This window comes from Medicago truncatula, chromosome 4, assembly GCF_003473485.1.
Source record: "Medicago truncatula cultivar Jemalong A17 chromosome 4, MtrunA17r5.0-ANR, whole genome shotgun sequence".
NCBI classification, from domain to species: Eukaryota; Viridiplantae; Streptophyta; class Magnoliopsida; order Fabales; family Fabaceae; genus Medicago; species Medicago truncatula.
The window spans coordinates 16552431-16566671 of NC_053045.1; the positions used below are offsets into that span (position 1 = coordinate 16552431).

The 14241-nt window shown below is 34.4% G+C and overlaps 2 protein-coding genes across 2 annotated transcripts; one reads left to right on the forward strand and one right to left on the reverse strand.

The window, feature by feature from the left end:
* The first annotated feature begins 1953 nt into the window (after positions 1 to 1953).
* Positions 1954 to 3813, forward strand: LOC25479464 (putative disease resistance protein At3g14460). The gene is made up of 5 exons (XM_024774852.1): positions 1954 to 2203; positions 2294 to 2435; positions 2693 to 2838; positions 2895 to 3014; positions 3116 to 3813. The coding sequence occupies exons 1-5, from the start codon at positions 1954 to 1956 to the stop codon at positions 3811 to 3813; spliced, it is 1356 nt and encodes a 451-aa protein (XP_024630620.1).
* Positions 3814 to 9821: 6008 nt separating this feature from the next.
* Positions 9822 to 13658, reverse strand: LOC25479461 (putative disease resistance RPP13-like protein 1). The gene is made up of 2 exons (XM_039832618.1): positions 11869 to 13658; positions 9822 to 11679 (listed from the first exon to the last, which is right to left on the reverse strand). Exons 1-2 carry the CDS (start codon positions 13316 to 13318, stop codon positions 10352 to 10354), a joined length of 2778 nt encoding a protein of 925 aa, XP_039688552.1. The 5' UTR covers positions 13319 to 13658; the 3' UTR covers positions 9822 to 10351.
* Between the last annotated feature and the right edge of the window lie 583 nt (positions 13659 to 14241).

Below are 14241 nucleotides of genomic sequence, written 5' to 3' on the forward strand. Positions count from 1 at the left end.
TGAAAAAAAGAAATTGGGCTTTGAAAAATGATAGAGGCGCGTGTTGGGCCTCATGGGTCGGTTAAGACCGGTTCAAAAGCCGAACCGGTTCGGTTTAGTAGTATATATAGGTTGTGGACGGTTTTTTATTCATTTTAAAAATTCATTCTCTCTCTTCTCTCTCTACTTATATTCTTCTAAAAAAACGATGTAGGAGGGTGGTGGGAAGGAAATCCGGCGCGGTGGCGGGCGAGTTATTGTTGCGGCGCCACCGCGCCGGAGTTAAATCTGATATATTCTAGAGAAATATAAAAATTAAAAAAAAATAGAACAATATCACTGATATATTTTGGACGAAAGAACTCTGGATTAATTTAATAATTAATTAGGACCAGATTATTCTGGAGAGTGATTTAACTTAATTCTAAGCTAATATTAAGATTTGGTTAGGACCAGAGCACTCTGGATTAATTTAATTAATAAGGACCATATTATTCCGGAGAATAAATAAATTAAACAACAATATAATATTAAAAGTTAGTTTAGGACCACAACACTCTGGATTAAGATATGTGTATTTAATATAAAATAAATGAAAAAAAGATAGAGAGAGGGGAAACATGAAAGGAGGAAGAGAAAATGAGAAGAGGAAAGAGAAAAAGGGAAGATGATATACCTTTTATGGGAAGAATAAGAGAAAGACAAAAAGACGAGGGTTGTTTTGTTTTTGGTAATGATTGTGTTTTTTGTGTTGATTTATGGTGGTTTTATGTTGATTTGTAGTGATGATTGTGTGATTTTTTGTGGTTTTATGTGGGTTTTTTTTTTTTGTGTGGTTTTAATGGTGGTTTAAATGGTGGTTTTTGTAGTTTTAACGGTGGTTTGAGTGATGGTTGTGTTGTTAATGATGAAGAAAAGAAACATGCTAAGACTAAAAAAAAATTGTAGTGGTGAAACATGAAAGGAGGAAGTTTTTTTTCTATCTAAAACTTTTTTATTTTTTTTCTTCCCCCACTTTTCTCTCAAAAACCCCTTTATTTATAGAAGTTGGGACACTGAGCTCAAGGCAAAATTGTAGTTTGGAGATCAAGTTTGAAGCAAATAGAAGAAAGTTGGCATGTGATGTCATCTTGGTGATGTCACTTTGATGATGTCATCTTATTTTATTTGTAGTATGATCCGATTGTATATGTTTCAGATCATTCTTGACAAAATTTCATTTTGTGTTTCCCTTTGTTTTAATAAAAAATTAAAAAAGACAAGATAAAAATAAAATAATAATAATAAAAATAAATAAAAATGTTGATGGAAAATTTTTGACAGGGATTAAAAATACAGATGAAAAATTTTTATAGGGGCTAAAAATACTGATAGAAAATTTTGAGTAGTGCTAGCAACACTCTCTTTTCAACACTCTCTCAAACACTCACTTCATTATTGGTTTAAATGAAGGTGGGTCTCACACATTGGAAATGGGTTCCACTTAAGGTGGTGGGACATACACTAGTTTCATCCAATAAGAGAGTGAGTGTTAGAGAGAGTGTTGAAAAGAAAGTGTCCCTAGCATTACTCGAAAATTTTATAGGGACTAACAATTTTGATTTTATTTTGTAAAAATTAAAAACAAAATTCTATAGGAACCATTTACTTAATTAAGAAAAAAAAAACTATATATATACTATTGATTAGAAACTATAATATTGAAAGTCTTCTATAGACTCGGTCAATTAGTGCAGCAGCCATACACACAATCAACAATCAATGACATTCACATCATCACATGGTACAAGCCCAAGCCCATTCAATCAAGGACTGGCTTAACGCTTTACAGTTTTCTGTTTACAGTTTAGAGGGCTTCTATGCCAGTGGCAGCAGCATGTTACCACCAAAGCAACTAACACAATTTTTTTTGGAGTATTAATCACATAATCGAACAAGCCAAGCAAGGACTTAAAAGTTCAAATACTTGACATCATGGATAGGTTAATAGATCTTTCTAAAATGAAGGATAATCTTGGCTTAACTCGACGCAATACATGGACGGAATCCTTGCATGGATTGGTTTCATGTTCTGTTGTTTTAGATAACTATTTCTACGGAAATTATCCGAAAGATTATTTCTATGGAAGAGAACAAGAAGAAAAATATGTGTTTGATATCTTGTTATCAACAACTAGTGAACAGAATGTTAAAGTGATTAACATAGAGGGAAAAAGTGGGGCTGGTAAAACTGGTTTTACTGATGTAATTTACTTCAATCACAAGGTGAGGGAATGTTTTTAACTTAGAGTTTGGATCACTGTTCCTTACAAAGTTAAAGTTAGCTTTATTGCTAAGAAGATTCTTGAGGCAGTTACTGAGGAGTTTGTATCTGGAAATGATTTACATGAGTTAACTATGAAGTTGAAGGAAAGCTTTCAACGGAAGAAATTTCTACTCGTGTTGGATGATATCAGGTACTCGACCTGTCCCTAATTATAAAATCAATATGTTGAAACAGCTTATGGACATGTCATAACTTTTTTTCATAAGCTTTCACAAGCGACTTAATAAGTTGTTAGTAGGTAGTTAGTTAGTTTGTTAATTCCTTACCGTATCTATATATGTATATATATCATCACTCTAAGGAGTTTTTATCTCTGTTAAGTTCTCAAGCTTATTTTTCTTACGAAATGAATCTTGATGTTCTTATTCCTTTCATTTGTATCATTAGGATTGAACATGATGATGAATCAGAGAATTGGAACATGCTTGTTGATTCTTTGTTTGAAGCAGCAACAGCAGGGAGTGCCATAATATTCACCTCAAATCCTGATGATTCGCTACTTGTGCCACACGCTAATCATACGTTCCATCTAGGTCTGCTGTCATCAGAGAATTCATGGTCAATTTTTTTGGTGCATGCTTTTGGACAGAAATAGTCAACAGATTAGGAAACCTTCCCTTGGCTGCAAAAATGATTGGGAGCCTCTTACAAGATAAGGTACATCTCAGTGAATGGGTTGATGTATTGAGGAGCAAATTAATTGATGAAGGTGATTTGAATCTACCCGTCCTGCTTTTCTTGTACTTTGTTACCTTGATCTCCCTGCAGAGCTTAAACGTTGCTTTGCTTATTTATCATTGTTTCCGAAAGGTTATGAGTTCAAGCAGAAAGAGGTGGTCCTCTTGTGGATGGCACAAGGCTTTCTTCAAAACTCAAACACTAAATCCAATCACAAAAGCATCGAAGACATTGGTGATGAGTACTTTGGTTATCTAGTAATGAGGTCATTTTTGCAACCCTTTGGTTCTGGTTTAAGTTTTACAATGCATAATCTGGTTCATGATTTGGCAACCTATGTGTTTGGAGAATCATACAATCACCATTTGTCATATTCCAGAAGCACACATGCTTTTCCAGAATCATTTGTTGATACAAAAAGAAAACTGTTAAGAACCATTTTGCCGGTATGTTTGCCTCTTGAGCGGGCTCCTAGCCATATCGACCCATTTGCATTGGAGGAAAGTATTAAGTATCGGTTGAATCCACATATCTTCCTGACCCTTTCTTTGTCACACTATGACATTACTTACTTACCTAATTCCATTGGAAGATTAAGTAATCTATGTTACCTTGACCTTTCTCACACTGCATTGGAGACCCTTCCAGATTCCATTTGTGATCTCTGTAATTTGCAGACACTTATGTTGACAAACTGCCGTTCTCTCACTAGTTTTCCTCCAAGAATATGCAATTTGATAAACTTGCGTTGCCTTGATATCAGAGATAGTGGTGTGCAAGAGATGCCTTTGGAAATGGAAAAAGTTACAAGTCTTCGGACATTGCCTTGATATCAGCATGCTTTTCATTGCATGGAACACTCTTTATAAGTAAAATTGGAAAAATAAAGTTTGGCTATGAACCTGACAGTTATGATATCTGGGAGTTGTGACTACCTATCTTTTACTGCCGTACACTTCGCCTTTGAATCACAAGTCACTCCTCCTTTTGAACTTTTGGAATACCACTTGAACACATATTTGTTACTAAACTGGAAAAAGTCAATAAAACAAGAAAATTCATCAATAATAAACAAGTGCAAGTTCAATTACATCATAGGGGGTTACAACTGAGTTAAACCAAAATGAAAATGAAAGACAAATTGTTTGACTCAACAATAGAAATAAAATACTGAAAATAACGACATAATAAAAAGGATTGGTTGCCTCCCACCAAGCGCTTTCTTTTACGTCATTGAGCTTGACGCTTCAACCACTGTTAGGGTGGCAAATATGATAGAAGGAATATATCACCCTTCTTCTTCCTCCTGTTTGGTAGGAACTCCATGAACTTGTAACAAAGCAGCAGATGCTCCCATGCTCCCATTGTTAAACTTTTGGAATTGAAGTTCTCCCACAATAGAGAAGAATATGTATCCATTTGCACACGAGTGATTTTCTTAACCCCATTTGATTCAGACTTCGGGAAAATATCCACACTCCTCACTTTGAGATTTTCTTCCACAACAACCTTGTGACACTCAATCTCCATCTGAACCAGCTTCCTCTGAGACTCATGTGCTTTTGCAACAAGATCACCACACTGAACGTCAAACTTCTCAAATGAAACTTGATTTGCCATCAAGAAATCATCTAAAATATTTTGAAGTTGAGTATTGTAATCGATGTTGATCACCTCTTTCTTCCCTTCACAATTACTATCTGGTTGATCCATCTCATAACGACCACATCTCTCTTTTAATCTCGAGATTTTTCTGTCCAAATATCCTATCTTCAAAGATAGCATATATTTTTCATACGGCAACATACAAATCTCTTTTGTGCCATGGAGGTATAACCTGTCTATCATAGCTGCAAAACTTGGATAAACTTTTTAGTAGCACAGTACAATGAGAAGAAAAAGAAGAGCATCAATCATTTTTTTTTTTAAATATATACACAAAATTATAAATGACAGAAATCCTAAATAAAAACAAAATTACCAAATTGAAATGACTCAACAGTCCCCGGCAGAGGCGCCAAAAACTTGATAGATATTTTAGCAAGTGTACTAAATACTATCGAAGTAGTAAAAATATTGTTCCCACGAGGACTGTGTTAATCTCAATTTAGAAATAAAGTAAATATTTAGGATGTATAAATTATTTTTTTTGTAGATTTGATTTGATTGTATATAATTAAATAAACAGAAAATAAAGATAATTTTGGAAAAGATAAAGAGAGAGATGAGATCAAGTCTTTCGAATCATCTATGTTCCCCTAATTGGTATACTGCACCTATTCTTATGAATGATTCTCTAGTTCCACGATAGTTAACAAAATAGTCCTAATCAATCCCTTGAGTTAGAACCCTCTTCTCAAACTACAGCCCCTAATTCCTTAGGTGGTCTAATAATCTTTGAAGGTTTAAGAACGTTAACCTAGTATCACTAATAAAGGATTATCCATTCCTAAACTAACCATGTTTATTAGAACAATTCAATTAGGTCTAAGTCGAAAGCTATCGTCAGTAGTCATTCGTTCTCACTAAATCATGTTTATATTTGATCAGGATATAAAAAGCATTAAGAACAATTGAATTGAATAAAAACTAAATTGTCATTCACAATAAATAGAATTTCACAGCAACATGTTTCAATTAGGGTTACACAGAATCAGACCTAATCCTCAGGAGACTAACCACACATAATAAAAGAATTAAGAAGCAACAAAGTTAAAAGAAGTTATAGAGAGATGTTACGCTCATAGGAATTTCTTCAATATGTGATGCTACTGTTTTCTAAAGTGTGTACGTGCAGGGGCGTAGCCCTTCACATGGGAGAGGTAGCCTTGGCTACCCCAAGAAAAATATTATACTTGAAGTGGTCGGTATGTACTTATATCCGGCTATCCCAAATAATAAACATTGAGTTATTTCAAATAAGTTCCGTCACAAAAATTTACATAAATAATAAAGTAAAAAAATTACCACAAGACTGATAGATTTATTTGTATTGGTTTGATACTCCCGATCTCAATAACAACAATAGAGAAGCCTTTTTCAACAATAAAAATTATCAAGACAATATTCATAGACAAATTAAATGAACAATGAGTTTCTTGCGAATAACCTATTTATTTATATTTGAAAAGACACTATTAATCTATTATTAAACAGGCAATTATTGATGAAATTGGGTTCTTGAAACACATTTTGCCCAACGTTTCTAAATAGTGATTTTTATGTTAAGTTTCTAAGATTTGTTAATTTTAGTCCTTAATTTTTTGTTAGAGATTAAATTCAAGACTAAAAACACTTTGTTTTTGTAAAATTTTAAAAAACTGAGATAAAAATTGAATAATTTTTATTAAGGAACAAACCTAAAAAAATTGGAAACTTCTATGGTACACTCACAATTTTGAGTGTATCAGTACTCTTGTTTCACAAAATATATAAATTAAAGATCACTTTAATGAAATAAAAAGGTATTTGTCAATATTTATATTTTAGAAAACATAATTTCATAAGAAAAACCATCATTTCATTGTTTATAAGGATCATATTACAAAATTTACATTTTGTCATAAAAAATAATCAATATTCATTGTTACGAGTAATAAAAATTCTTAAAAATTAAATTTTATTTCGTCGAAATTTTTGGTATATAAAATTTAATTATCTTAGTTGTCAATGATAGAAAATAATTATTTTTCTTCAAAAAAACAACTCATTTATTATTAATTTTACGATTTGGTGTACCGATACACCCAAATTTATTGAATGTACCATAGAATTTGCCAAAAAAATTATAATTTATGTGACTAAAAATATATTTTATCTTAAAAATATGTTTGTTTTCAAAAAAAATATTCTTCTTGCCCCTGCATAAATTTTTTGCGAGCTTCGCCGCTGTGTAGTGATCTCCAAACGCGTGGCTTTTCTCCAAAAAGTGCCAAAAGTGATACAACCTCCTAGTTTCGCAAGATTGTGCGGCTGTTTTTTTGGCAAAATCGTAATCCTGTACAAAAAGCTCCGCACATCCATGTCTCTTTCTCCTTTTATAGAAACTCCCCTCATTGTTGATTTTAGGTCAGCTAGATTTTACGTGACATTGGCCCAATGCCTATTTACTTCCCTTTATATTTACACCATCTAATAATTGCACCTCCTTCATGTGGCTCTTTTATATCAGTCATGTTTTCTCTTGCTTTAATTTCTTTCCTTGTGCCACATGTCCCTAAAATCGTGTTACGAAATAGTCATCGTGACACGTTTTAACCAATGTCGAATGAACCTTATCCTGTGCTCCAAATCGTGACACGTTTTCAACAATCGTGACACAAATTTGCTTTCCTCAAAATCTTCTATTTTTCTTGTTTTCTTTGTTGTTTAAACTTGCTTGTGAACTTAAAATATCATGAAAATGACACTAAAAATAGTGAATGACTCATTACAAGCATCATTGCACCGACATGTTGTAATTTCTGAAGAAGTACAGGAAATCACGCCACAATCCTATTCTGGTTTTCCTAGCAATAAGTATACAATTGGCTCTTCTTTAGATGAGATTGAAGAAATTGCTCACGAGGAAAGGATGGAAACTGAATCCCCACGAAGCAGATTACCTCCTAACCCTGCATCATTCGATTCAATAAGAATCCCAAAGCCACGACAACAACTTTCCTCTAGCCTGCGCAGTCAACAAGTTGGAACCAATGATAATTCTAGCATCCAACAACAAACAGATCCACAGTCCTCTTCATTGGCTAAAGCTAAAATTCCAATGACAACTCAAGCTGATACATCAACCACGACAACAGTCAATGGCCGTCGACCATCACCAGATATTGATGATGAACGGTCGTCTTTTGAAATACTAAAAGTTACAACTGTGTCACAATTAAGGTCATTGCCGCCCAATCTGCATAGCCTAAAAATTGAAGGATGGGAATTATTAGAGTTCCTTCCAAGTGATTTGCTAGGTGGATTACCCGTTCTTCGGGAATTATATCTTATCAATTGTTTTGCTCTTAGATCCTTCCCTTACTCCGCTTCTTTGGAAACACTTTACATCCGAAACTGTAGAACATTGGAACTTATTCCATCTTTAGAATCAAGAAAGAACCTTGCTTTTCTCCAACATTTATTCATAGGGAATAGTTGTGATTCACTCACTACCTTGAACTTAAATTTGTTCCCTAAACTCAAAATTCTTTGTATATGGAATTGTTCCAATCTTTCATCATTTCATTTTAGAGGGGAAATTAGTGGTGATCTTACATCACTTGAGTCTATAGAAATTAGAGATTGCATGGGAATGAGGTCTTTCCCAGATGAAGGACTACAGACACCAAATCTAGCATCCATGTTCCTTTCCAATAGCAAAAATCTTACAAAATTGCCCAATTCTATGAACTCTCTCACATCATTAAAGTCATTATATTTACATAGATGTCCACTAATTGAATCTTTCCCATTTGGGGGCTTGCCTTCAAGTTTAAATTTACTTTCCATTTCCTATTGTGACATACTTACTCCACAAAAGAATTGGGGGTTGGAAAATCTTGAATCTCTCACTCATTTTGAGATTGAAGGCGGATGTGTAGGCATGGAGTCATTTCCAGACGAGAAAATACTTCCTAGAAATATCATTTCTCTGCGCATCAGCACATTGAAGTCTCTGAGGAAGCTCGACTACAATGGGAAAACTTGTCACTTACTATATGACAATCTGTGACTATGTATCTAACATTTATGCATATTACATTCAAGATATTTTTACCTATGTTTGCCTAGTTAGGATCTAACGTGAAGTCATTCCAAACAGCAAATCTGTTTTTACGGCTTCTAGGTGGTTGCATAGTAGTTGTGTTCTGGACAGTTGGTGAAGGAGAAGCAAACAAATCTATTGAACCAGATAGATCACCCATTTCTATATTCTAACTAACCAACACAAGATTGGTATTTGAATAGCCTTCACATATACTATTTGCAACATGAAAATGCTCAAAGACTATTTGCATTATGCACCTTTCAACAATAGATATAATTTAGAAAAATAGAAATTTTCACACGTATTTTGCTCACCAACAATATAAAAATCCGTTTTTGCTCACATAAGCATTCTAAAAATCCGTCAATTCAAATACATTTCGTTTTCTCTCCAGCATTCTAAATTTCTGCCAGTGTTCATCAGCTTTAGAATTGGGTTTATACTTTATTCTATAGCCATTCATTTAAATTTATGTTTGATCTATTTTGACATGCATCACAATCGCAAGTTTAGAATTATATATATGCCATGCTATAGTCATTCTGCATTTAATCGCAAGTTTGATATGACATGATGTTTATAAATAGCATAATTAATAGTATTAATGGAAATTTAAGGGTGATAGCAGCTGCTATAGTGTTAGAAGTTAGCAGCTTCTATAGTGCTTATGGTCATTGCACACATTGCTAGCATAGCTTAAAATGGTTAATTTTTTGGTTTTTTTCTGTTTTTAATAGTAATGCATTTGAGTTAGTATTATATCACTTTTTTATACACCTTATTTTTGTGCAGTTTATTTGTAGACAGCACATAATTGATTTATTTCTACGGATCTACCGCTGTGTAACTTTCACTATCATTTCTGCATTGTTATGGTCAAGAGTCCCACATCGGATAGGAGATGGTCTGACAATGTATTTATATCTGGGCGCAATCCTCACCTCACAAGCTGGTTTTGTGGAGTTGTGTTAGGCCCAACCATGATTTCTAAGAGTTATGTTAGAGAACATTGTTAGAAACCATTATCACATCTAATTTTGTTACTTTAGTTTTTCAAGTCTTCAATCTATGCCTCTTGAGACAACATTTGATAATATTGATTGAAATGTCATTGTTCTCTGTTAGTAATGACTAATGAATGTGTTTTGATTATAACAAATTATTACAATACAAATATATCTTAAATATACATTGAAATATCGACAAGATACCTAACATATCAAACTAATGTATGTGATCTAGTCTTCAATGATTCTGAAGGGTATGCGAGAGACCATACTCCAGTATTCCCCCGTGTCTTTTTTACATAGCAGTTTTAACAATGGACATGCTCTGATAGTAAGATGAGAAAGGGAGTTAACTAGTGTGTCTAAAGGAAGAGATCCAAGGTTAAAACAAGCTTTAATCTTCAAACTTTTGAGAGATGTTAGGAACTGAACTCCTGTATTCTCTAGTGAAGTGAGACTAGGAAGTCCACTGATGTGAAGAGAAGATAGAGATGTCATTGTCTGAAGACACCATGCAGTCTCAGATGAGAAATCAACACATTTGATGATGGAAAGAGACTCAAGTTTTGGAGCATGCAACCCTCCTTCAGGAAACTGAGACAGTTTGGATCACTGTTTCAATTTTAACTTCCGAAAATATGGGAGAGTACTGTTTGGAGCACAGGAAATAAAATTGAGATTGTTGCAATTTTGTACATGTAAATCTTCAAATTTGTGGAAGAGGGATAGCGGAAATGAGATCAGAGAATCACAACATCTTAAGTGTAATTTTTCAAGGGAAAAATAGTAGTGAGAATCCAGCATCAAACTCTGGGGATGAAATAGTTGTAAATTTCTGCACTCATAGATTTCAAGTGATTTTAATGTACTTGGTAGACCATTCATAGAGATTGTGACAAGAGATGAGCAATTGTTTATGGCAATGATTTGAAGACATTTATTTCCCTGCATCATTTTCTCAGATAATGACACTAACGCGTCACAACCGGTCAGCACTAATTCTCTCAGTCTTGGAACCCATGGCATTGGACTTGTTAGAGCTTGGCATCCAGTGATCATTAATTTATCTAAGGAAGGGAGGTGGTCAGGTAGCTTTTTGGTGAATTTTGGACATCTCTCTATGTGAAGTTCTAGGAGTGAAGGGAACTCCTCATTCTCTTCAAATCTATGGGTTGACCATTCTTCCCAACTGGGCATGTCCTCAAATTTCATAATTTTCAATGATTTGAATGGCTCAATTACATTCCCATAGAATTCTAGACCAACCTTCTGTAAACTTTTCATCTTTGATATACAAAGTTCTTCGAGGCAGGACAATTGTCCAAGTGATGGCAGTGACTTGCAATTTTCACAACTAGTTAGTTGTAGAAACACCATGCTAGAAAATGGAGAGTTCCCTAACCAATTTGGCAATTTTTTGCCGCCAAAATTCTGGATAAGAAGTCTCTTTACATTTTCATGTGGCTCAAGCATGTCGAGTACATTAGTTTCACTCTCTTCATCATGAGTTGTAGTTGACCACTTGAATTCTAGTTCATGAAGACATTTCTTACTCTTCAACTGGACATGAGAGGCTTCTATTGCATCAATTACATTTTGTAGGCTCCCAATTGAAAGTGTTCCGTGGAGTTTCGAAAGCTTCCCTAGCTCACCAATTTTCGATCCCCTTGCATTGCCTACTGTAAAATTGGTCAAAACTTGAAGAGACTTCAATTTACCAAATTTTGGAGGCATTGATGTAACGGTGCTTCCACTAATATCAAGTTGGCGCAAGTTGATGAGGTTGGACATGTTTTCTGGTAATATAGTGAGACAACGACAACCGGATAACAACAACGTCTCCAAGTTATACAAAGTGCTCACTGAATCAGGCAAACACTCAATTCCTGTGTAAGAAAGATCCAAATACCGCATATGCATCAAAACTCCAATTGAATCTGACAAATTCGTAATTGGATAATGAGACAAGGAGAGCACACGCAAGCGTTTCAATTTTGGTAACAAAATTGAAACCATGCTAGTAATTGAAGAGGAGTAAACAAAGTATGAGAATTTGAATGGTATGAAGGTTCTAAGCTGCTTAAATTCAGAAAAGATCTCAAACTTTTCTGGATCATCATATATACCTTGTAAATAAGATAAATGGCGAACAATAGTCGTGATTTTTCTTGGATTGTTATCATCTAAGTTGTAACAGAATTCACCTGCAACAAATTGTGCTACATCATGGATAAGGTCATGCATCATATAATGTGATGCATGGTAGGTTGATTGATAAAAGAACGATCTAGATAGTAACACTTCAAAGCATTCTTCTCTTACATCTTCCATTCTCTTATCCGTTCTTTGTTGTGGTAGGATACCTTCAGCCATCCATAAATAGATCAAGTTCCACTTTTTTATTTCATATCCTTTTGGAAATATGGAACAATAAGTAAAACATCGCTTTAAATGAGAAGGTAGATGACTGTAGCTCAATCTTAAGGCAGGAAGAATGCTACACTTATCAGTTGGTAATTCCCATATCCTACTATAACATATACCTTCCCACTCCCCAACATCTTTTGTACGTAGGAGACTCCCTAGTGCTTTTGCGGCTAGAGGGAGACCATTGCACTTTTTTACTATTTTTTGGCCAATTTGAGCCAACATGGGATGCTCGGTCGGGTTCACTGATTTGAATGCATGACTAGCGAATAACTTCCAAGTATCTTCATGAGATAAATGCGAGAGGGAATGATTTAAATCAGCACCGATCAATGTTGCAAAACTTTGACTACGCGTTGTGACAATGATTCTGCTACCATAGTTTCCTGATAGAAAGGGTCTTTGGAAGATATCCCAGTCAAGAAAGTTCTCATTCCAAAACCCATCCAGAACAAGTAGAAACCTTTGTCCGGCCAGTCTATCCTTAAGTTTGATTTGGAGTATATTCAAGTCTGAGATATTAGAATACATCAAAGTGAAAGACTCAAAAGCTTTTCTGGTTATTTCATTCACATTTGAAGTCTCTGACACCGAGGCCCATGATCTAGATTGAAAATGGTTCCTCACACGTTCATCATTGTACAAAACTTGAGCAAGAGTAGTCTTTCCTACCCCTCCCGTTCCAACAATCGCAACTACCGGCACCCACTCTCCATTGGAGTCTCCAGCCAACAAGAAGTCTATAATCTTCTCCTTATCACCATGTCTACCGTACACACGATGTTCATCCACCAAAGAAGTTGTCTCTGAACCTAACGAGAGTGGTTTACCTACACCTCCTTCCTTAAGACCAAGAAGATTTTTATGCTCTAATATAGATTTCAACCTCTCAACTATCCTACCAATTTTAGATTGAACTCGTTTAGAAAAGGGATTGAGAGAGGAAGCATAATCTTTTACCTGATGTATGGTTGTGTTGAACCTAGGATCCATCTTGTCTTGTATGGCTTTGGTGGCAATCTCATCCAAGACATCATCAGCATCATAGGCAGCATTCTTAAGCTTATCAACCCATTCCTTCACGAATGGATCAAAAAACTGCTTCTCCTCAGCATCATTAAGCACTATAGTGACAGATAGCAAAAGCATCTTCAACTTGTCTAGAAGTGTCTCATCAAGATGGTTTCCTCGAAAGAAGTCGATAAAATCAGGATGAGCTATCCTATCCAACAGTACTTGCAAGATTGCAGACAAATGAGCCTAGCATATCAACCATGATGGTGTAATTGTATAGCTATAACAAAGTGAAAAGTGAAAAAAGTGTAATGATTATTGGTGTATGCGTTGCTTTGTTGAGACAATGAAGACATAAAGGAAATGAATAATGGCAACAATTTTGTTTAGACTTCAAAGTAGTTTACTTAGACTTTGGGTATAGTTGACTTAGGAAGTTTCTTATTAGCTGTAATGAAGCAAATAGGTAATTGAAGTTTTAAAATTCAATGAAATAAAAGCAGTCATATGTGTGGATCAACGTGGATTTGGAGTCCAAGTTTTAATATATATATATATATATATATATATATATATCGATTGATATAAAATGGAAATTACTTATATGTACATGATATTTGGATTCATGAACATTTTTTTTTAAGGCAAGTGGTGGGAGTGCAGAAGATCGATGTTCTTTAGGGAGTGTAAAGAGTTTAATCGAGTTGGGCCTCCTAAAGTGATGAGCCTCAAGAAAAAAATTATTGCTCAATATCCCCACCCCCACTCAAAAAAGAAAAATAAACATGTTCATGTTTTAATTTCTAAGTAAAAAATTTCTAAGTTAAAAAAACACATCTTTAATAAAATAATTGCTAATTTTAATTTCGGTGGTTAATAATCATTATGCGAGTGTTATTTTTAATTTAGATAGAAGTTTAATCTCTTAAAAAAAATTATGCATTTTTTTATTAAGGACCTATTTTTATTTTTTACTATGAGAGTCGAGCCTCCAATTTTATAGGGACGGCCTGTTCAGCATCACCACAAATAGATAGACATATATTAATATTGATAGA

Excerpts from the sequence above, each read along its gene's own strand:
- LOC25479464 (XM_024774852.1), top strand. The coding sequence starts at position 1,954 with ATGGATAGGTTAATAGATCTTTCTAAAATGAAGGATAATCTTGGCTTA. Across the intron at positions 2,436-2,692 it reads CTCGTGTTGGATGATATCAG|GATTGAACATGATGATGAAT; the intron begins GTACTCGACCTG and ends TTGTATCATTAG. Across the intron at positions 2,839-2,894 it reads TAATCATACGTTCCATCTAG|AAATAGTCAACAGATTAGGA; the intron begins GTCTGCTGTCAT and ends GCTTTTGGACAG.
- LOC25479461 (XM_039832618.1), bottom strand. The coding sequence starts at position 13,318 with ATGCTTTTGCTATCTGTCACTATAGTGCTTAATGATGCTGAGGAGAAG. Across the intron at positions 11,680-11,868 it reads CCATTTATCTTATTTACAAG|ATTCAATTGGAGTTTTGATG; the intron begins GTATATATGATG and ends CGAATTTGTCAG.